At 38.7% G+C, this 21,403-nt stretch overlaps 1 protein-coding gene across 1 annotated transcript in view; it reads left to right on the top strand.

Annotated features, from left to right (window-relative positions):
* Nucleotides 1-4,783: 4,783 nt before the first annotated feature.
* Nucleotides 4,784-21,403, top strand: part of agps (alkylglycerone phosphate synthase) — a 29,191-nt gene continuing 12,571 nt past the window's right edge. The window contains exons 1-12 of the mRNA XM_034128752.1: nt 4,784-5,034; nt 8,616-8,705; nt 10,287-10,377; nt 10,482-10,602; nt 10,772-10,846; nt 11,871-11,942; nt 13,400-13,479; nt 15,285-15,365; nt 16,506-16,631; nt 16,910-17,018; nt 20,411-20,538; nt 21,138-21,189. Of these exons, the coding sequence (XP_033984643.1) occupies nt 4,850-5,034; nt 8,616-8,705; nt 10,287-10,377; nt 10,482-10,602; nt 10,772-10,846; nt 11,871-11,942; nt 13,400-13,479; nt 15,285-15,365; nt 16,506-16,631; nt 16,910-17,018; nt 20,411-20,538; nt 21,138-21,189 (1,210 nt within the window). The 5' untranslated portion in view covers nt 4,784-4,849. The remainder of the gene's footprint in view (nt 5,035-8,615; nt 8,706-10,286; nt 10,378-10,481; nt 10,603-10,771; nt 10,847-11,870; nt 11,943-13,399; nt 13,480-15,284; nt 15,366-16,505; nt 16,632-16,909; nt 17,019-20,410; nt 20,539-21,137; nt 21,190-21,403) is intronic.

The raw sequence follows: 21,403 nt of genomic DNA, 5'->3' as shown, positions 1-21,403 counted from the left end.
TTACTTTTGACTTGTAGTGCAGTATAGAAGTACAAAGTAGCAATACATGGACATTCTTATGAAAAGCACTTAAAGTCAAGTACTTCAAAAACAAATGGGCTAACTCAGTAAATGTGATTACTGCCCGCCACTGACTTTGGTCCATGTTTATTCGAAATGCCTTATATTTAAAACTGATGATAATTAACTGTTATAATGGTATTTATTAAAGAAGCATTGTATACAAAATGGGATTTTTACGAAACACAAACCAAGTGTTTGTATACTTACTGCATAGGGTGTATAACAGCGGTTGAAGGTAAATATTTGTGTGGACATTTTATTGTTTGCTCAAGGCATACTGCACTGCATGTTTAAGTACCTGTAGGAGTACTTTTTTTAATTTGGGCTACTTTATTCCACTCTACTATTTTTCCAGAGGGCAATATTTTACTCTTCACTAAACTACTTTTATTTCACAGCTGTCCTTAAGATCTCACATACAAATCATATGTCAACTTTGTGAATTGTTATATATTAAACTAACAAACAGGAGCCTTAATTAAATATGCCAACTGGGAGAAACCTCTATAATGACCAGTTACACAACCAAAGGCTGCAGTTTTAAAATATCTTATCTTTCTTAATTGGATCATTCTGGTTTATAAACTTTGATTGCAGAACCTACTTGCGATAGAGCATTATTAAACTGTTATGAAAGTGCAAGGTCTGACATCTTCTTCCACTAAGTGGTTAGTAAGCAACCAAACTCTAAACACAGTTGCTTAAATTGGCTCCACATTGTCGATGGTCAACACTAAAGTTCTACTTAAACATGAATTATGTAATATGGACTAACATGTGTAGCCTTAACGTTTGATGGTTTAAGTCTGAGCATGCTTGTTACTAAAGTCACATTTTATAAATGCAGGACTTTAACTTTTAAAGTAGGCTATTTGTTACAAAGTTGTTCTGTTTTTACCATATAGGTCTACACACTGGTTGACATGCATGCAAGAAGTGAATATTGATATCCTCTCAACTGCTATGTTTTTCAAACAAGTTGTTGAGGCTTATATAAGTCAATAACAATTTAACCATTGTGACACCTCAGCGAAACTATAGAAGTCGTATCGAGATGTAATGAAGTGTCTTTTAAAACATGTCAAGGTACTGAGGCAGACTTAGCCCTGGCTATAACACTTATCTGTGAAGAACCTCCTCACACTAAAGTGCAGCTCACTGTGCCACTGCGTGAAATTACACAAAAAAAGCCTCTTTTTTTTCTCCCCCTCCTCATGCGCGTTCATGAACACGCGTTCACGTTTGGCAGCTCCACGTCGACATTCTTCCAGCTGCATATAGTGAACTGCACAGGACTGGGGGAAGAAAAGGTAAAAGCGTCTGTAGCCACCTTACGATTAGAGCGCTGCAAGTCCGCAGACGGACACCGACCGCAGTGAAAACAGGCGTTTGCACTGTGAATCCAGAAATGGCCTGCATTATCCTGAGATCGCATTCTGCTTTTGCATTTTTATCATCAAGACTATTTGCCCTCGTGTTGGATTGCAGCTGGTCCCTTGCGATCACCTATATCAGGTACAGTATGACTTGCAGGACTTTATCATATTACTTATTGGGTAAATCATTGTCAAGAGAATGATTGAGGCGTGACACTGTGTGATTTGGTGCATTATTTTGCACTTCAAAAGTTGCTGTCACTTTATTGCTGTTGAAGTGGCAAGTGCCCTGAATCCCTTCAAACTGACAGAAGTGAATACTTAAAGACCATCTGCATTTTCCAAATTGCTTTATTATATCTATCTACATTGTTTAGTGGATAACATATTTCCCTAGGGCCTTTTGAATTCTGAAAGTTGTTAAAGATCAACAGGTAGAATCAATGACACATCAGCAGAGGAGGGGAATTATTCTAATGGAGTTAGAGGTATTACCAAAACTGGAAACTTTAAACATGTCAGCTAATATAGAGACTGCTTTGTGTGTGACCTTTGCAACCTACCAGATGGTCAAGCTGAAAGGTAATGAAATACATTAAAGGGTCATTTTTGGTTGGATGTAACCAACTATTGCACATAACCTATTATATTTAGCCATTTAAAATGTCTAAGGACACCTAACAATGTGTAAAAAGACTCCATCTGGCCTGCTTTACCTGTGTTACTCTAGGGAGGACCCACCACACAGCAAGCCTTTCTGTAGGCCCATTCCTAAAAGCATTCAAGTCTTAACTACTTATTGTTCTCTAGTCTTTTACAAACCACACCAGCTATTTTCTTTCTTGGAGTTGTATGTTTCAAAAGTCAATACAATGAACAAAGTGGTAATCAAAGTGGATGTCTGGTTTTCCTTGCTTTTTGTCCCTAACTACAGGTTAAGGGAGCACCCAGTCATGAGGCTCTGCACAAGGACAAACCTATGAGGTGGCACTATGGCTTTCCAAATAAAGTTCTGTGATACACTTAGACTCTAATTGCCTGCAGTCAGTGCATTACAGAACTTTGTTTTGTGAGTTAAATCCTGTGGCAAATAAACCTTCAACCATCTGGACCTTTGAGTTTACAGCATGGTGCAATATTTCTGTTGACAAATAACTGTTTTTTTTTAATAAAGTTTATTTTGGTTTCAATATTGTTTTCACAGCCTCTGTCTTTTTTGAAAGTTTAAACCAATGTTAATGTTTATTCTAAATATACTGTTTTTGGATGTTTATGTATACTAACTTTGTGTTGAATGATTAGTTAAGTAGCACTGCTGTGTGCCATATGGAAACAGTGTTCAGGTGAGTGAGTGGAGGTAAACAATTAAGTCATATAATATTACTTTTTAAAAACACGTCACAAATTACACATGAGGACTTTTAACCCTAGATGATGCTGTTTTAAAAGTTAAAATCAATAATTAAAATAATAATTTTCTTAAAATAGCATTAGTTCACTTTAACATACTGTTAAAATACATTTAAAATGTCCACACAACTTTATTATTTAAAGTAGTTATACTAGAAGGACTAAATTCATTTATTTATCTCCTTAACATCTATGTAATGTGACTGTTAATTCAGTCAATGGAGCATATGCAACCAGTCGTATATTGCAAGGCATGCTGGGAAATAAGTAAAGTGGTGCATTCAAGTGCAGAATAAAGAAAACGTAACTTGTGCAACTATGTTTAATTTTCTGGTTTCAAAGTTCAGCAATGAGGGATTTAAAACATACAACACAATTATCGTTTTTAATCTTCAAAAGGCATATTCACATTGTTTGTTATGTCGACTCTAAGTCCAAAACCCAAACATATACACTTTACAATCATGTATGAATAGAAAAGCTATTTGAAACTTGAAAAGCTACCACAAGCACGATATATGGCATTTCTAATGGTAAAATGTTTTTAATGATTATGTGGTCATTTAAATAGTAAAAGATATTTTTTTGTAAATCTCCTAATTGATTAATCGATTTATCATTTCATTGCAAATCTGAACCAGATTTGGAAAGTACATTTACTAGGCTGTATTTAAGTACAATATTGGGGCACGTTCAATTTAGTCCAGTATTTATTTTTGTGCTAACTTATAATTTATTTATTCTATTGCAATTCAAAGGCAACTATTGTACTTTTTACTCAACTAAATGTATTTGAAGCTGTTTATGCCAGGTACATTTACACATACAAGGAATTAACTTTGGTGTATGGTGGTGCAAACATAAACAACATAAGGTAATACATTGTAAGAGAAGATCAAAAATAGAACGATTATAATATATATACGATTTAACATTAAAATGATAAAGACACGTATTAACACCACATACAAATATACATGTACAGTATGTACAATGCATACAAACTGCAATATTATATATTAAAGTGGAGGGCTGTGCAGATATTTAAAAGAGGTAGGGATATATAGAAATGTAAAAAGACATTCAGAAAGATGAACATGAACATGTATTAAAAAAGAATAATATGTTGTTCACATGATTTGCATTAATGTAATGTTTGTCTTTACCACTGCTAATTATAACACAAAGTTACCGTCAAAAAATATTTATTGTATGGCATTATCTTAAAATTATGTTTTGTTGTCCCATATAATATGCTATCCCAGTGGTGTAAAGTAACTAAGTAGATTTACTCAAGTACTGTATTTAAGTACAAGTTTGAGGGACTTGTACTTTACTTATTTCCATTTTTTGCTACTTTGTACTTTTACCCCACAACAATTAAGAGGTAAATGGTGTACTTTTACACCACTACATTTATTAAGTACATTTACTTATATTGTACATTTGGGTTATTGATGTGAAATATAATCAACACTTAAACAAAACTTTAGTTACACCTGGAGTAAAATTCACAAGCTACCCTGCAGCATACAAAGTAATTACAATTAGCTGCACCTTTACCAGCTTTGATAACACTAAAATGCACACATTATTATAATCAGTACACATTATAAATATTATTCTGAAATGGACCAATCTGTGTAATGAGTACTTTTGGTACTATAAGTATATTTTGATGCTTATACTTTTGCACTTTTACTTAAAGAACATTTGAATGGCAGTGATTTTACTTGTAAAAGAGTATTTCTACATTCTGGTACTTTTACTTAAGTACAATATCCAGTACTTCTTCCACCTCTGCTCTCTCCGAATGCTAAACGTGGCAAGAACAAATTCCCATTTCTCAGTTGCCATGCATTTACCACTACTCGTGTCATTCATGTGGACCGACAGTGATTTTTCCGACGGTCTGTGAACGCGGCGCACTTTCCCTGCGCTGACCTCTGACAGCCGCTCATGGATCCGCTGCTCCCTCCCTTCACAAACAAGGAAGCAGCATGGCGTCCAACAGCAGCGGCAGCTCCGACAGGCAGCGGGTTGCACAGCAAAGACTGAGAATAATTACCGGACATTTACAGGGACGAGAGGACGGGGACTCCACCATCATAGCCGCCGAGTGCAAAGCCGAGGGCAGCCAGACAGATATCTCCAGAGAGGAGGGGAAGACGGTGCCGAGGAGAAGGTACAAGGCTGTGATGGAGCAGTGTTTGAGGGTCCATCCTCTCTGGTTTTAGCTTGTTATTAAGTAAAACATCAGGAAACAGGAACACATGAGGGTGACATGCACTGACAGACTGGCTTCTCTCTCTTTCCCAAGCGTTAAAACGTAGTGATAGGTGGCTAAACCTGCTTTAATTAGCCTGCTAGCTAACGTCACTTGGCTACAGTGTCTGTATTCATTCGCTAGGATTGTGGGTGCGGCTAGCTTCACTCTCAAGAGTTTAAGGCTGCTGGTGTAGTCGACTTTCTTAAAGTTGGTCAGCTAAAGCCTTTTTCTCTGTCTTATATTTGATCGTTTATTGTGTTATATGGCTGTTTTTCAGCGTTAGTGAGGTCCTAAAACCAAGCAGGAAGTGGCTTATCTGGCACTTTCTGATGCTACAGATAATTAAGTCATACAGTTTGATTCACTAGCTTTGCCAGTCATTCAACTATCCATGCTATAATCGATACAAATAATCTTATGTGATTACAATGTAAAGCACACATGTTGGTAAGGGAATCATTGAGTACAAGAGAATTTTTATTTTATTTATAGTTTCCTTTACTAGTTTTCAATATATGGGACACATCAGAAATAATGTAAGTCATGTTAACAATAGTTGACATACAGAAACTTCTCTGTCTCCTCTGCTGAGGATCTGATTGGCTAGGACAAGTGGTGGTATGACTTTCAACCTATTGGCAGCTCAGTTCCTTTTGAGGAAACGCCTTAACACGGTGCTGACATCTAGTGCCAGTCTGAGATAACAGATGTAGTTAAAAGGGCAAAAGCTGCACTCAGAAGTACTAAGCATTTGGCCTTGTGAAATTCATCATTTCCTGTTCTGGTCAAAATGACATTGGGATGATAAGATGGAATATTGTGTCTTGAGGAAATGTTTGTTCCATTAATTGTAAAACTGATCTTGAACTCGGGGTTGAAAGTGTAGGAAGTTTGAATGTTAAGGAAACAATCATTTAACAATCAGTGTGTTTGTCCATCAATATCATCATAAGTAATATAGTTACATTATTACATGGAACATCAGTAAAGGGTGAATAACAACACAGAGCTGCAACAATGAATTTACTAATGAAATATTTATGTGTAATAAATCCACCGACAGAATAATTATTGCTATTTTACTTTATTTTACTACCAGTAGTACATATTTATGTACATGGCTTTCAGCCTCTCAAATATGGAAATTCCCTAATTTTCTTAGTGTCATATCCAACTAAATATTTTAGTTTTTTGGCCTAACAAACAAGACATTCAAATACATCAAATCGGCCTTTGAGAACCTGCGATGGACACTATTTTCTGACATTGTATAGACCAAATCATTAGTTGATTAAGCTATATAACAATATAAAGATTAGATTAGTCAATTATTGGTATAATTCTTGGGTTAAGCCCTTATGAATGATATATATTTTTCTGTACCAGGAACAGGCGCAATCTAACTCTGTGGCAATCATTGTCTCAGTCTTGTTTAGTCTAACATAACCACATACAATACAAGTACAAAAACACATAGTCATTGTTTGTATGGATAAGTGCCAAAAGACTTTCTCTGTTTAGCTTTTCAGCCACAACCTTTGCTGTTGTCTCATTTTTAAAGCACCTTTCAGGCATGGTTTGTTTAGTGGTTTCAGGGAGAAATCCAGATTTTCAGGATTTATGGTATCTTGGCTCCACCAAGCTCAAACTGAAAGACAGCCTCACAACAATAAAGCTTGATGGGCGTGTTAGTTTAAACTGAGGTGTAGATTACTTTTGATCATTTTTGAGGCTCTACTGAAAGGTTATTATTTGTACAGTGTGTTGTGCAATCAAAATGTTTTCAGCTCCACATATTCAATAACCTTATCCCAGTTTATAGTCATAGTGAGATTAGCGTCATTATACTACAGATTGTATAGTTTAATAAAATCCTTCTAAATTCAAAATAGTGTTCCTTAGACAATGTCATGCCCTTGTAGCATGTTGATATAAGAAAGCATTACAGGCTGCTACAACATCATTTGTATCCAATTTGATAGGTCTAATTAAGTCTAAGTTATTTAAATAGCACAAAACTACAACTCCCACCCTTTAGAGGTCTTCACACAGCATCATTACAGCTTCAATGCTCAGGCCTTTGATTTGGATGAGGTAAAAGTTGCCCGTTAGCAATGAAGAGCTAATTTAGTCAAAAAATATTAATGAAGACCTTGCTAATCACCTTACATTGTCATAAGTGTGTACTTCCTGACCTTGACACACACTCGCTATATTTATTGATACATTTTTATTCAGTATGTTCAGTGGCTATGACAGCATATCAATGGTGGCGATGATTCATTAAAGTATGACTCAGTCTCAGTGTGTCTCTCTCATTTCTGCTCTCGCTTCTAATTTATAGGAAACTCCATTTTGGCGGGTATTAATCTCAATTATGGCTTTTACTCCACTGTGTTAGCATCCCATCCCAAGTGACCCATGAGTTATGGTTGCTGCGTGAGCTGTCTCTGCAGAGTGCCAGTGCAGCACACAAGCTCTGCTCAGTATTGCAGCATAGACAGTGTAGCGTCATCTCTGGTTGTGAAGCTGCCGTTGATTATAATGGGATATCCCTCAGCATAGTATAGCATTTGTTAAGTAGCTATGGCTGTACTTTTATTTTCTTGCTGATTCCACCACTAATAACAGAAAGTATGTCTGGTGCTTATGTGCTATATTAGTGGATATATGTTGCTCAATAATTAGCTGGAGCTTGATAGTTCAGCAAACATATTTAGGAATAGGCCTAATATTAACAATTCAGCAATAATAAATTAGCTATGGTGGCTACCAGGTAGAGACTTAATGGTATGAACATGTAATATACAAATTAAAGTAATCAAATGTAACACTGTAATCATTATTACTGTTTTATTAAACTGTGCCGAACATGATCAACAAGTACTGATATACACACACGTTTTATAATGAAAACAACAAAATAATAGCAGTGCTATGCACTAACATTGACCCATGCACAAGTACTAAGTCCTTTTAGAAGGCTGAAATATCTCTGGACCCATATCATTGCCTTATGCAATGTTTTTGGTGACTCAAAACTAAACCATGTTGCATTCTTCATCCTGCATCCTGGAGACTGTTGCCTACTTTGATTGACGCTGGACATTATTTACTGTACGCTTTTTAAAGAGCGTTAGTCAAACCATGAATCTGTGTATAGCGAAGCTGGTAACGGTTTCATCCATACTAACAGGTGCCATACATTTAAATAATATTAATTTAAGGGATGGCAAAAGGCTGAGGGCACAGGAGGAACGTCTGATGGATAAGTTATCTGAATGTGTAGCTTCTGCCTCTGCATTGGTGTGCCCGTCTGCACCCTCCCATACTCTACAGCTGCAAAGCATTGCCACCTGGGATGAATGCAAATCCTCCCTCAGAAATGCAATATGTCTGTTTAAATGTCAGCGATGGTGTTTCATCTCATGTCTTGACTTCAGTGTAAGGGTTATACATTTTATGTTTAATATCTCCCATTATTTGTTTTTCCACAGGCAGGAAATCATGAAATGGAACGGCTGGGGATACAGCGATACAAAATTCCTCTTCAATAAGAAAGGTCAAGCAGAATTTACAGGCAAAAGGTACTGTATAATAATCACTGCTCCCAATGCTTAACTACATCTCATTCAGCCTCTAATCTTGTTCTGGTACATCCTTTGTCTCTACCTTCATCCAAACCTAATGACTGGACTTCTGCCTCGATCATTTTTCACAGGCCATACTGTGTGCTTTTAAAATCATTTGTTGTCCCCTTCCTACGCTCACAGCAATGTGGTGCTACTGCCACCTACTGGTTGGCATTTGAACTGTTTATTGTCATATGAGAAGGTCACTGCTTGTGATTGTCAGCTCTCCCAAACTCTGTAGCTCGTTAGCAGAAAACACTTTCCAAAAACATTTGAATGTCTGAGGGAAACAAAGCCAGTTGTCCTCAATCTTACTAGATATGGCTCCAGTTAACAACAGCAACTTTATCCACGTCTCCCATGACAAGAGCAGAGGTAAAGATGAGCCATGTGATTATAATCATGACATATGACTAGTCAGACTGTTAACATGGAGAACTAGCACTCTGTGTATGAGGATGTGTTTTGAGTAATGAGGCGAGCTAAACAGGATGTTGCACAGCAAACGGTTTCCTCCTGTGAAAGTAGTTCATAGAAATCGCTCTCTGCCCTTTGGAGTGAATAGCTACCTGGGTGGCGTACACAGATATCGGGGCTGGGGGCTGTTGGAGGAATGTCACAGACAGTATTCTCCTCCTCCATGCTCTCTTCGACAGAGGCTTTCCATTATAGGGTGTGTTTCATGGTCTCGTGGACAAAGGCACGCCAGAGTCCCCTGATGGGCTGGCCCGGGCTGTGCCAGAAACTTGATTATTCAGGGATGGAGAGGGCGGTCACATGGACAGCATTGTCACCGCTGCTCTGCTTCCCTAATAACCTCATTGGACACAACCCTCACACTCTTCTTATTAGACACAGTCCTGGTTTTAAAAGTCACCTATTATGCAAAATCCACTTTTTCATGTCTATTATATTATACATAAACATGTGTCCCCTCTGTGTAAAGAGATTCTGAATGTTTCAGGAAAAAAGATTTGCTCTCTTTTTGTCCTGATCCATTTATATAAAAACCTGTCTGAAAATGAGCTGATCAGATTTTGGCCACTTTATGATGTCATAACGATTTTTTGGCTTGTGTAACCATTAGCCAATAACCAACCAAGGCAACACCCCCCCCCCCCCCCCCCCACCACCTACCACCTGAATCTCCTCCTAGAGCACCATTGTGTTCTTTTTAACCAAATATCCCTCAGAGGGGCGTTGGGAGTGGCTCCTTATTTTCATCTAAAGTAACAGACAGAGAATCAGCACTTTTGAAACAGGGCTGAAACAGAGGGGTTTATGGGATGCTACAATGCATGATCTGTTTGGTATTACGAGCCAAACACTTCAGACATGTTTTGTATATATCTGAGACCTATAATATATTGATGAAAAACAGTATAATAGGGGACCTTTAAATGAACAAGCCCAGTGAAGCATTCAGATGTTTTCTATTTGACTTCCAATACAGGAAATCACTAATACATGAAGCGTTGATGATTATTTTATATTTTTGTATTATTTGGATGTTCATTCAATCTGTGTTCCTTCCAGGTATAGGCTAAGTGGTATGATCATCCCTGCTCTGAAGGAATGGTTCGAAGGCACGTTTGGGGCCAGTATGCAGCATAAATCTCCAGCAGCGGTGAGTGTGAATCATATTTATTTGTTGCGTCTTCAATGAATGGGGAAGAAGAACACTTAGTAACCCACAGTTACATATTAACACAATGGCTTTGTTTCTTTCAGCCTGTTCTGAATAGCGGTGCTGTACAGCCTCCCACTCTAAACGAGGCCTTCTTGGAAGAACTGAAATCCACAGGTATTCCCTTCTCTCATGACGCAGAGGACCGGGTGTTTCGGGCCCATGGTAAGGCATTATGGGAGAAAACGTTGCACTTGAAATTACCCAATATTAATTCTTGTTAAAATGGAGCATATCATATATGTAATGTCTTATAACTTAGTGTTTGTGTGTATGTAATGATTATATTAATATTCTTGTGGGCTCTTCATCTCATTCCTGTATTTTATTCCAGGACATTGCTTACACGAGATCTTTGCTCTGCGAGAGGGGAAAGTTGGTCGTGTTCCGGATATGGTGGTATGGCCAAGTGAGTTCAGAAGCTGTGTCATCTCTGTTTTTATTGCTTTGTTTTTTTCCTCCCACATAGCATCCCTGATCCCCCCCCCCCCCCACCTACTGGCTTAGGTGATTTAAAGGGTTAATCTCTGCAGAGGCAGGGGTATTAATATGTATGAGTGGAGGCTTAATAAGAAGCGTCAGGGGGAGGACGGTTGACACCCAATACTCCACGGTCTGGCTCTGCACACTGCACCCATGAATTATGATGCAGAGATTGGTTTTCTGTTGTTATCGCTGGCACTTTTGTATCATGCAAATGAGTGTTGACTGATGACTGAGACTTGATTAGCACCCTCCCAAATGGGCAGCAAATCACTAAGCAACTGTGGGCATCGTTTCATCCGCACCAGCACCACATTTAAATTTGACCGAATACACACTCATTTGCTCTGCATATAATAGATATTTTGACCTGTAATTTGCATTCCTCAGTATGCCTTCCAAGTCAAGCTGTGTATTTTAAGTGGAGGTTTAGTTTGTTGGACTGTAATCCGTGGGCAGAAGCTGTGTGTTTAATTGGATGGCAAAATGCACTAGAATGCAGGCATTTCTCAATGCCTCTAAAAGCAATTGAGGCCAGTCAGGCACATCCACGTAGGCGGGTATTGCCACCCTTCCCACTCGCTCACCACTCCAGTGTGAATGGATGTGAGAGCTGTGATTGGCCAAAGCACGTTTGTATTGATCCAGCACATCCCACCCCTGAGAGCAGAGCCTCATGCAGTCGGACTCCGCCTGAGGAAAGCCCCAGGCAAAATACAGCGATCAGGCAAATCAAAATGTCCCTCAGCTCTAATGGCACCGCCCATATACATGTATTTATTGTCTCATGTACACACCAAGTGTTAGGGGGCATTTGTATTTCCTTTACAATGTGTCCACTCTGTTATTATGTTTACACTTTATTTATGAATGCAATACAGTACGGTAAATGAAAACATTCCCTTTATGATGGCCACTAATTTCTAAAATGATGTTCTGTGTCTTTGCAGACTGCCACGATGATGTGGTGAAAATAGTTGAACTGGCGTGCAAACATGATGTTTGTTTGATACCATATGGAGGTAAGTCATGATATCAATGTCTCTAAGCACCATAATTAGCAGTCTCAGACTTTATGTACAGAACACTAGATGTGTATTTGCATTTAATGTACTTTAATACATAATGTACTTTACAATTGTAATGTACAGTATGTACATTGAAGTATTATTTACACCCAACTCATGCTTGTGAATTTCTGTTATTTTTATTAATGAAGCCTCATACTCACAAACTGTAAATCAACCTGGTAAACTTAGTACTTCCGTACATTCGACACTATGAAGAACTTGATGTTCTGTCTTTCTGCCACCGCCACTACTGTTTAATGATAGCAAAATAACCGAAAATAAAAATGGTTTTCATTATTGCAGCAGTTTCTCAACAGGTTCCTGAGTAATAAAAGTCAGTCAAATATTTAAAGGGGACCTATCATGCAAAATGCACTTTGTGATGTCTTTTATACATAAATATGTGTCCCCGGTGCGTCGGGGAACTCGCGCAGCGTCAGAAAATAAAACCCTCTCTCTTTTCCTCCGTACCCAAATCTTTTAAAAACTGGGGTACAACGAGCGGATACAGATTTGCTGCCGATATGACGTCAAATCGGCGGCGGACCCACAGAAAATTGCTATCAGAAACAATGCCTGCCGTGTTTTGGACGTAATCTCGTCTTTGTTTACATTAGCAAGCCTCGCTAACACTCAGAGCTAACCTGTACTGTATAGCACATGTGTTTTAAAAAGCAGGAAATAAAAAAAGGAACTCACCTTGTGATAAACCCGCAAGAGAGAAATATTTTGAGCTCCATACTGTTTCAGAAATAATCTTTGATGTGGTTTAGAACAGGATGGCGTTTTATCACAGCAGAATTTAACTTTATCTCCGGTAGAATTCTGATCAGGCATTAGCTCCGCCTCCTCTTTATTTATTTTTCAAGCGAAGGACCCAAAATCAGCGTTTCTCTAACAGGGCTGCAAAAGAGGGGTATGAGCTACAATGGGTGATCTGTTTGGTATTTTAAGCAAAAAACTTCACAGACATGTTTTGTATAGGTATGGCCCTACAATATATTTTTCCAATATAGCATAATAGGTCCACTTTAAGCAATTATATCCTGAAGCCTCCGGTCATTTTCATAGAACAAAGTCCTGATGATGGGTTATTTGCACCTTTGCTTTTTTTAAATTATTTCTTTAAAACTTTATTTAACAAGAATGTCACTAAGTGCAAACATTTAAATACATTGCAGAGCCACATCCGCATTGCGTTCAGAATTAATGAAAGTCTGATTCATGTCGGGTTTGCTACTCATACCAAATAATGTTTTTTAATATCTTTGTTTGAGATATTCCCTAAACATTCATGTGTTGTTGTTTCACACAAAGCCTGGAAGTATTTGTGTGAAAAACATGGAACCAGTAAAGTGTCCAATGTGAGGACAGTAACCACTGACTGTAACGGTTGTTTTCTCTCTCAGGAGGGACGAGTGTCTCTAGTGGCCTCGAGTGCCCACCAGAGGAAACTCGCTGCATTGTCTCCGTGGATACCTCACAGATGGTAAGTAAACACTGCACTAAGGACAATATGAACTGAAACCAAATGAAATGCTGTTTGAATCAACTATAAAAATAAATAATTGAACCTAAAAAGGTCAAGTTTATGGTGCTATGTCTGAAAAACACTGGTTTGCTTTAAAAAGGTGTTTCTAATTTAGTACAGTTTTTGACTTAATAATTGTATTTTATCATTTAAAATGTGAGCAAAAACACTTTAAATTTGAGTAGCTTTCTGGGTTATTTAATGATGTTTTTGAGAATGGGACACTAGTATTTATAATTCTTTTTGGCATTGTTTGTGTTTTATGAGTGCATTTTCTACATTTTGAGAAGAATCACAATTTATTCATAATATAAGTCATATTTTAAAATGATTTATCAAGCAGCAATATAATTCTGTTCTACCTTGTGAGGTAGAATGTGACAATGTCCAATTTTTTGGGACACACAAAGACTATTTGTTGGATATTTGACATCACTTGTGAAAATAAGCTTTAATTTCAGCCGTAGTTAGAATTAGCGTATTTTGTTGTGTGTAAGTTAGTACATCTTATTTCTTCTCTTTATGATGATAAATGTGTGAGTCGGGCACCAGCTAATATTTAAACGATATCCCAAGCATCTCACCATGAAGGAGAGATGATGTTTCATTGGATATGATATGAAATGGTGAATATTGTCACCAGTACAGTACAGCCCTTTGATCCGGGCTCACAGAGCGGTGATATATACGCTGTCTGAGTTTGGTGCCACACACACCAGCCACCAGTGTTCTGTGTCAGGGGGTCAGAGGTGAGGTGGCTCCAATGGAAGCACATGAAAGGGTCTCTGTGGTTGGAACATAAAGTTTATTACCTCTGGAGAATAATTGATGGCAGTAGTGAAATGACCTCCTGCAGGTAAGGGTATGCCACGTGCCCAGCGGCCTAAATAAGAGGCATATATTTGGAATTACATGTTAAATTGAGTTTAACCTTGAGGTAACTGTCTCCGTCCCGCGGCCCCTCTGCACTCATTTATCCTCAGACATGTGACCGTCAGGCTACAAGGACAAGCTGGGGCAGAACTTTTAAAAATAAAAAAATTCAAGAGGCAAACTGTCAAAGGACTGTCTCCATGGACTGCTGCTGACATGAATGTCTGGGAGCAAATTCATTTTATATGCTACACAAATATGGCCAGGATCCGTTGAATTTTCGTAATATTGGGTTGCAGATTACAATTTTCAAAAGGGGGGTTCGTTTAGCATGAAACACTTGAAATAACTAAAGGATAAGTTAAAAAAGAAAGTAGAGAGAAAGTGAGGTCATAGTAAACTATATCTGCTAAAAAGTTAGCAATGATTGAGAGTCAGACCTAAACATTTCAGATGTGTGTATCTCACACGGCACTGTAACTTTAATTCATGTACCTTTGTTATTCATGTTTTATTACAGTATCTTTGCTTTTGAAATGAGTGTTTTTAAATGCCATTTTATATCTTTGCTTTTAAATGAGTGTTTTTAAATGCAGTTTTATAATATGCTTCTTAATGTCTTTCATTTTTGTAAAGCACTTTGAATTGCCTTGTGTTGAAAGGTGCTATATAAATAAACTTGCCTTGCCTTGCTGTTGAGGACCTAGTTTATGTCAACTTAACAGAAATGGGGATATGCAACATTTGTATTAAGATATTGTAACTTACACAACAGAATAGCAATGTTTTTAGACAAATTAAACAAAAAGCATTAGAGAGTATTTCTATTAAACTGTTTGGCATTAAGCATTTATACTAAATGTTTTATGACCTGTGTTTTCCATTCACAGAACCGCATTCTGTGGATTGACGAGAAAAATTTAACGGCCCATGTGGAAGCTGGCATCGTCGGCCAGGATTTGGAGCGATTGGTAAGTACTGCTCATCCATCCATATTCATCCATGAAAGAGCTTACATTGCTGTGCCGTGTTGTGCCAACAATCAAGCTGTGCGACCATTCACATACAGGTTGCCCACGCTCAGTCACCTTGCTACTCTGTGCTCAGTAGATTGAGCAGCGTTTAGGAGGGAGTGTGAGACGGGAGCAGAGCTGAGGGGGAGAGATTAGAGAGTGAGGCGGCGGTCATGAGCAGATGGCACCATCAAGCTAATTCAGAAAAATGGAGAAGGAGCGGGCATTTGATGCAGAGGAATGCGTGAGCTGCATCTAAAGCAGAATCTACCTCTGTATTTAGACGGGGCCATTTTGATGGAGCAGATGGGTCTGCGTTAAAAACTGCCTTCCAGGGAAGTGCTGCGATAAAACAAGGCCTGACTTAACCCCTGTTTTGTGCCTCTGCAGGGGGTTGTTGTTGTACTTTAAGGACCTTATTATTATTACTATTAAATGTTATGCCTGAAGATGCAATATGCAAGCTGGGCAGCCTTCAGGTAAATGTGTTTGTTCCTGAAGACGGACTCATTCTCCTCAGAGCTGCAGGGACGGTGCATCTGATGGTGGTTGCGCAAAGGTTTTATGTTTAATGTGTATTATTCTCACATTCTAAGGCTATTTAACAAATAACTAAGATGTCGCTTACAGTATTCGTGGAATGGGTGGGACTGCTGAAGCTGAATGTGCACAAAACTTAAATCACAACTGTTTGTATAACTTACAGCTTGACATAAACATTTAAAACTGAAGTGTACATTTGTATTTATCATGTCACCTGGCAGAATTCAGCAATTTTACAAATGACACAAATGATACAGAGAAGCAGTGGAGCTTTGCATTGCCCAGACATGCACTGATCTCTCTTTTTGTGCTCTTTCTCTTGGTTTATTTTAGGCGGTTGTAAAAAATGTATGATGCCATAAAACCAGAGTTTTAGCATTGCAGCAAAACAAGAGCAGTGAAATTCAGCCTGCAGCTGCAATTATATGTTTTCCTCGTGCTTGCGCATGCTTTTTGCTTGTTATTAAAACATTCTTCTGGGTTTACTACATAATTTCCCCCAAAACATTTTTCTCTCCCCTTTTAATTGAAACCAAAAAACCCTATTTTTTACAGCTTAATGAGAGCGGCTACTGTACGGGCCATGAGCCTGACTCCATGGAGTTCAGCTCCCTGGGGGGGTGGGTAGCAACCAGAGCGTCAGGCATGAAGAAGAACATCTACGGCAACATTGAGGACCTGGTGAGTCCCCCCCCCCTTTATCTTCCTGCTCATGTTTGTGCCAAAGGATGACAGTCAGCACACAGCTGTTACTGCACAGTAATTAAAGAGGACATTATAAGCAGAAGCTTTGTGGACTTGACCCTCCCCTCTAAAATGCAGTGGTCAGAGCATTGGATATGACATATGGCAATAGCCAAACACATTTTTGTCAACATTTGTAAATCTGTGAAAATAAATCTAGACTACTGTTTTGCATATTTCTGTTTCTAATGAGTGTTTTTTATGTTGCTCAATAGGTGGTGCATGTAAAGATGGTGACCCCTCAAGGAGTGATTGAAAAAAGCTGTCGAGGCCCACGCATGTCCACGGGGCCAGACATTCACCACTTCATCATGGGCTCAGAAGGTGTGCTACCGTTCTCGTGTGATTTCAGTACAGCAGAGCATGTGGGCAGTTTGTATGTTCATCTGTGTTTGTTGTGCAAGTCTTTGTGATAAAACGGTAACACCAGGACGGTTCTCATGCTCTGGGCTTCTTACATATTAACCAGCTTTGGTGGAACAGAGATCTGGAGGGGTGTTAGTTAGGAACCAGCAAGTGTCCTCCCAGCCCCATCTGCAGTGCCCTGTCCTTGTGAATGCCCACAGAGAATACTGCCATATGCCAGGTTCCCCCCCTACATAATGAGGAGGTTCAGAGACTCTTGGCATGGCTATGTTAAACAGCTGTCGATGCAAAGTTTATATTCGCCCTACAAAGCTCAGCAATCTGCTCCCTGACTGAGCTGGGATCACTGCAGAAATCTCCATTTGTACTCATTAGAAGCCATTTCAATACCAAGAGCGCGTATTTGTATATAAGATCTGATTCAAATTCAGTCACAAGTGACACATTTAGTACTGAATGAAGACTACAATTGAAAATGTTTCAACATTATAAAACATTTTCAGCAGCTTTTTTTAAATAATTATTGTATTGTTGTTGTAAAAGACTATTTATCAAGTAAACCACCCTGAGATGAACCATATTGTTTTTGACAGGATCCAAACATACCATACGAATACGAATAACAAAATCAACGCAAAGACATTAAATAATGGGAAAAACAGAAACAAAACAGCAATTCAACCGACACACAAAGACAAACCATGTTTAAACGTGCACAATTATATGTTATCATTGATCATTTCTAAATGACCAACAAAACACTTATATAAATATTTTTTTTTAAAGTAGTTTCTTAACTGTGCAGATCAACTCTGACTTATATCATTTTAATCCTATACAAACACATTTTTTTCTTTTTAAGTATGAACAACCACTTTCATAACAGCAAAATTATAAATGTTGCTATAATTTTTGGGCAACAGCATTTTAGAAGCATACCGAAGCAGGTTGAGTTTTGTAAAACCAGTAAACCCAGTAAATAACATAATGGTAAGTAGTGGCGTTCCAGAGATGGGGGGGAGGCTCACACGTCTCTGTGAGCACATGTACTTCTGGGGGGCCGGACGCTGGGACTCAGAGGTCACACCAGCAAACAGTCTCATTAAAATAATCTCCCTCATCACCCCAGAAACTGCATCCTGCGGCCTGACAGTAGGACACAACAAAGCACCACACTAAAACCCTCAACTATGCTCTGCATGTTAAGTGGAACACATCCATTTAGCCAGAAATTGCTGTGGAACATGGGAGCTTCTCATTCACCGCACAACAGCCGGGTCTCTCCATCTCTCTGACCTTGGACTAGCCTGAATGCAAAGTATTTTCTTCTCTCTTCTTGCTTTAAACCGGTGTAAACAGTGGAATAATCAATGATAATAACTTTTAAACTCCTCTCAGCCGTAGAGGATGTGAAGTAGGTGTGCTAATTCAATTATTTGGTTATAAAGTGGGGGCTTCACAGTGGTCAGCGTTGTTTTTTCTTACTAATATCTCTTGCAGCGGAGGGACTATTCATTGGGAACGGCCCCTTTCCCCGTTTACTCATCCTGTGAGAGGAGGTTGGTTTAATAGAGACGGTCACAGTAAAAAATGACTTAAGCTGCACTCCAGCTTTTCATTGCATTGCATCCGTCCCCAAGATAGTGTTTTTATGACCTTGCTGTTCTTATTACCTCCCTTTATTCCTCACTCACTCACCTCCTTTACTCCCTTACCACTGTGGCTCCTCCCTTGTTCCTCTCTCTCTCTCTCTCTGCTCGTCCTCGCTCGCCCCCTCTGTAGCTCCTCCTGCCACTCTCAGGAAGGAGGAGCCTCTTCTTGGCTGAAGCCTAATGGAGTCACATGTTTTCCAGAGGGCCACTAGGGAGCAGCGTGTGGCATGTAGTGTCACGTTAGAGGGCTCATTAACAGACATAACAGGCGGGGGAAACCTCCCTAATGGAGCCGGCTATGTTTGGCAGAGATGCGTCTGTAAATGGAGATCTTCTGTAGTAACACACAACAGTCGGTGGGGGTCGGGGTGGGGGTCATATGATTGGTCCTTACAGATCAAATTCAGGAATAAGGACTGCAACTAACACTTATTTTTCTTGATGATTTATTTTAATTAGTTAAATGTCAGAAAAAAGTTAGAGATGTCCTTTTACACTTTATTAAAACCCATTTCTAGCAACAGTCCAAAAAACATATATATTTAGTTCCCAATGATGTCAATCAAAAGAAGACGGCGTGTTTAAGTGTTTTGACAAAAAATCCATAAAAAAAATGTCATCTGTGGAAGCCGTAATACTGTAAAAAGCACGACCAATCATTTTAGCCGGCCCAGCTAAAATAACTGGATGGCCTACCTGCCCGTCAGCCTTCCATCTGTGCACAAACTTATCTCGTGCCCTCATTGGTCATGTGCGCGTTTGTGTGTGTTGGAGGAGGGGCTCTGTAAGGAAGTGGCAGATTTTTTCCGGTTGTGTATTTTCAAATTCTAGCTATCTCGAGCTGGTTTCTCCAAAATTACCTACCCCACCTTTAATGCAATATTCAACAATTAAATGTAATCAAAATTGTTGAGTAATTGTTAGTAATTATCTTTCTATTAATCATCAACTAATTTCAGTACATCAAATAACTGTTACAAATCAACGATGTTTTCCCAACTTGATTCTGTTTGAAAGTGCAAGAAATTGATTTAGTAACAATGCACATAGTATTCTGATGTTTTTTTTTCAGCAGTACCTTGTGTTGTGTTGGAGTGCATGTTTTTATTCACCTAATGTTCATAAAGCAGAAAAAGGGATGGAGGATTTCAAACACTTTTCAGTTTTATTGTATATAATAAATTCTGTTACAGACTTGCAGAAAGGCAATCAGCACTCCCTAGCTTAAGTTGACTGTCAACACGGATATTTGCATTGAAGTAGTTTTTAAGTATTATTCCCTGCCATATTTGCTGTGTAAGGTAAAGTGGATTCTCAGTTTCTTTAAACATGCAACCTGACTCCTGCAGCAGCAGCGAATTGGTTGATAGTTTTCAGGATCATGAGGACAGCCAGAGGTTTCGGCCTACCTGTATGTTTCTGCTCCTGTTGGCCTCGCTTCCTTTGATAAGGCTCTGCTTTATTTCTTCCCAGTCTTAAGTTGATAAATCTTAGTTCACCCCCAGTGTGCGGTTGAAAACCAGATCTACTCGGTGAAATGTGAGACAAAGGTCAACCAAAGGACCCTCGGGACGTGTACCACAGACTTGTAAACAGTCTTTAAGTTTCGCTCTAAGAAGAGGTTAGGCCATATACATTGTGGGAGCTGATTTACTTGTTTTTTTTAAACTGAAAATCTTTCACTGTGATCTTCCACAGGAACCCTGGGCGTGGTTACAGAGGTCACGATGAAGATTCGTCCCATGCCAGAGTACCAGAAATACGGCTCAGTCGTATTCCCTAATTTTGAGCAGGGAGTTGCCTGTCTTCGAGAGGTTGCCAAACAGGTAACATGTTAATAATACGTTTCACTGCTTTCTCTCCCTGTCTCAACATGAGGCCGAGCCAGAAACCTTTTGAGTGTTGAAAGTTACTCAAGCTGCAATGAGCACTTTTTCGGCCTTAACTGCAGCTCTTCACTGTCAACACAAATCAGCAAGAAAGACCCCAATGTATTTTAGTCCATGAGTATTGCCTTAACTGCCAAGACACTGACGAAAGCTTCCTTTTATATCCTTCTTCTACAACTAAGACAGGCTGACGACGCCATTATCCCAACTTTAAAGTGCCAATTGTTCTCGGTTTTATGTTTTATTTGATTTGCACATGCATAACACTGCAAATAAAATCCAGATAATGAAAAAAATGTGGAAGGAAAGATCAAGAAGCCACAAGGGTGATACAATGAATCTCCTTTTTAAATACAAAAACAACAATATTAAAAAAAGAAAACTAAGCTTACCTAATGACTAGAACAAAACATATACAATAATAGAATACAAATCAATACACTGAAAAAATGTCATATCATTTGGGGGATTTATTTTATATCACTCATTTGACATAATTTTTCCCTGTGATTCAAATAATAACTTTTGTTTTTCAGAGGTGCGCCCCAGCGTCGATACGACTCATGGATAATGAGCAATTTAAATTTGGTGAGTTTTGTTTTATCATTCACAATATAAGCGAGACCGGGCTCTAAGCATTAAATAGTACTGCTGTCATTACATCTTGTGTGTGAACATTACTCTCATTTAAGCCATCTGAGTGATGTGTGGTGATCACTCACCGAGCAAGTAGGACTTTATCTGACCTGGTTTTCATTTTCAGGAAGTGTGTTTTTCTTTAGGAAATAAATGTAACCTTTGG

Source organism: Trematomus bernacchii, unplaced genomic scaffold (assembly GCF_902827165.1).
Source record: "Trematomus bernacchii unplaced genomic scaffold, fTreBer1.1, whole genome shotgun sequence".
Lineage (NCBI taxonomy): Eukaryota > Metazoa > Chordata > Actinopteri > Perciformes > Nototheniidae > Trematomus > Trematomus bernacchii.
Note: the sequence above shows the minus strand (reverse complement) of the source record. Positions and strands in the feature narration are given on the sequence as shown.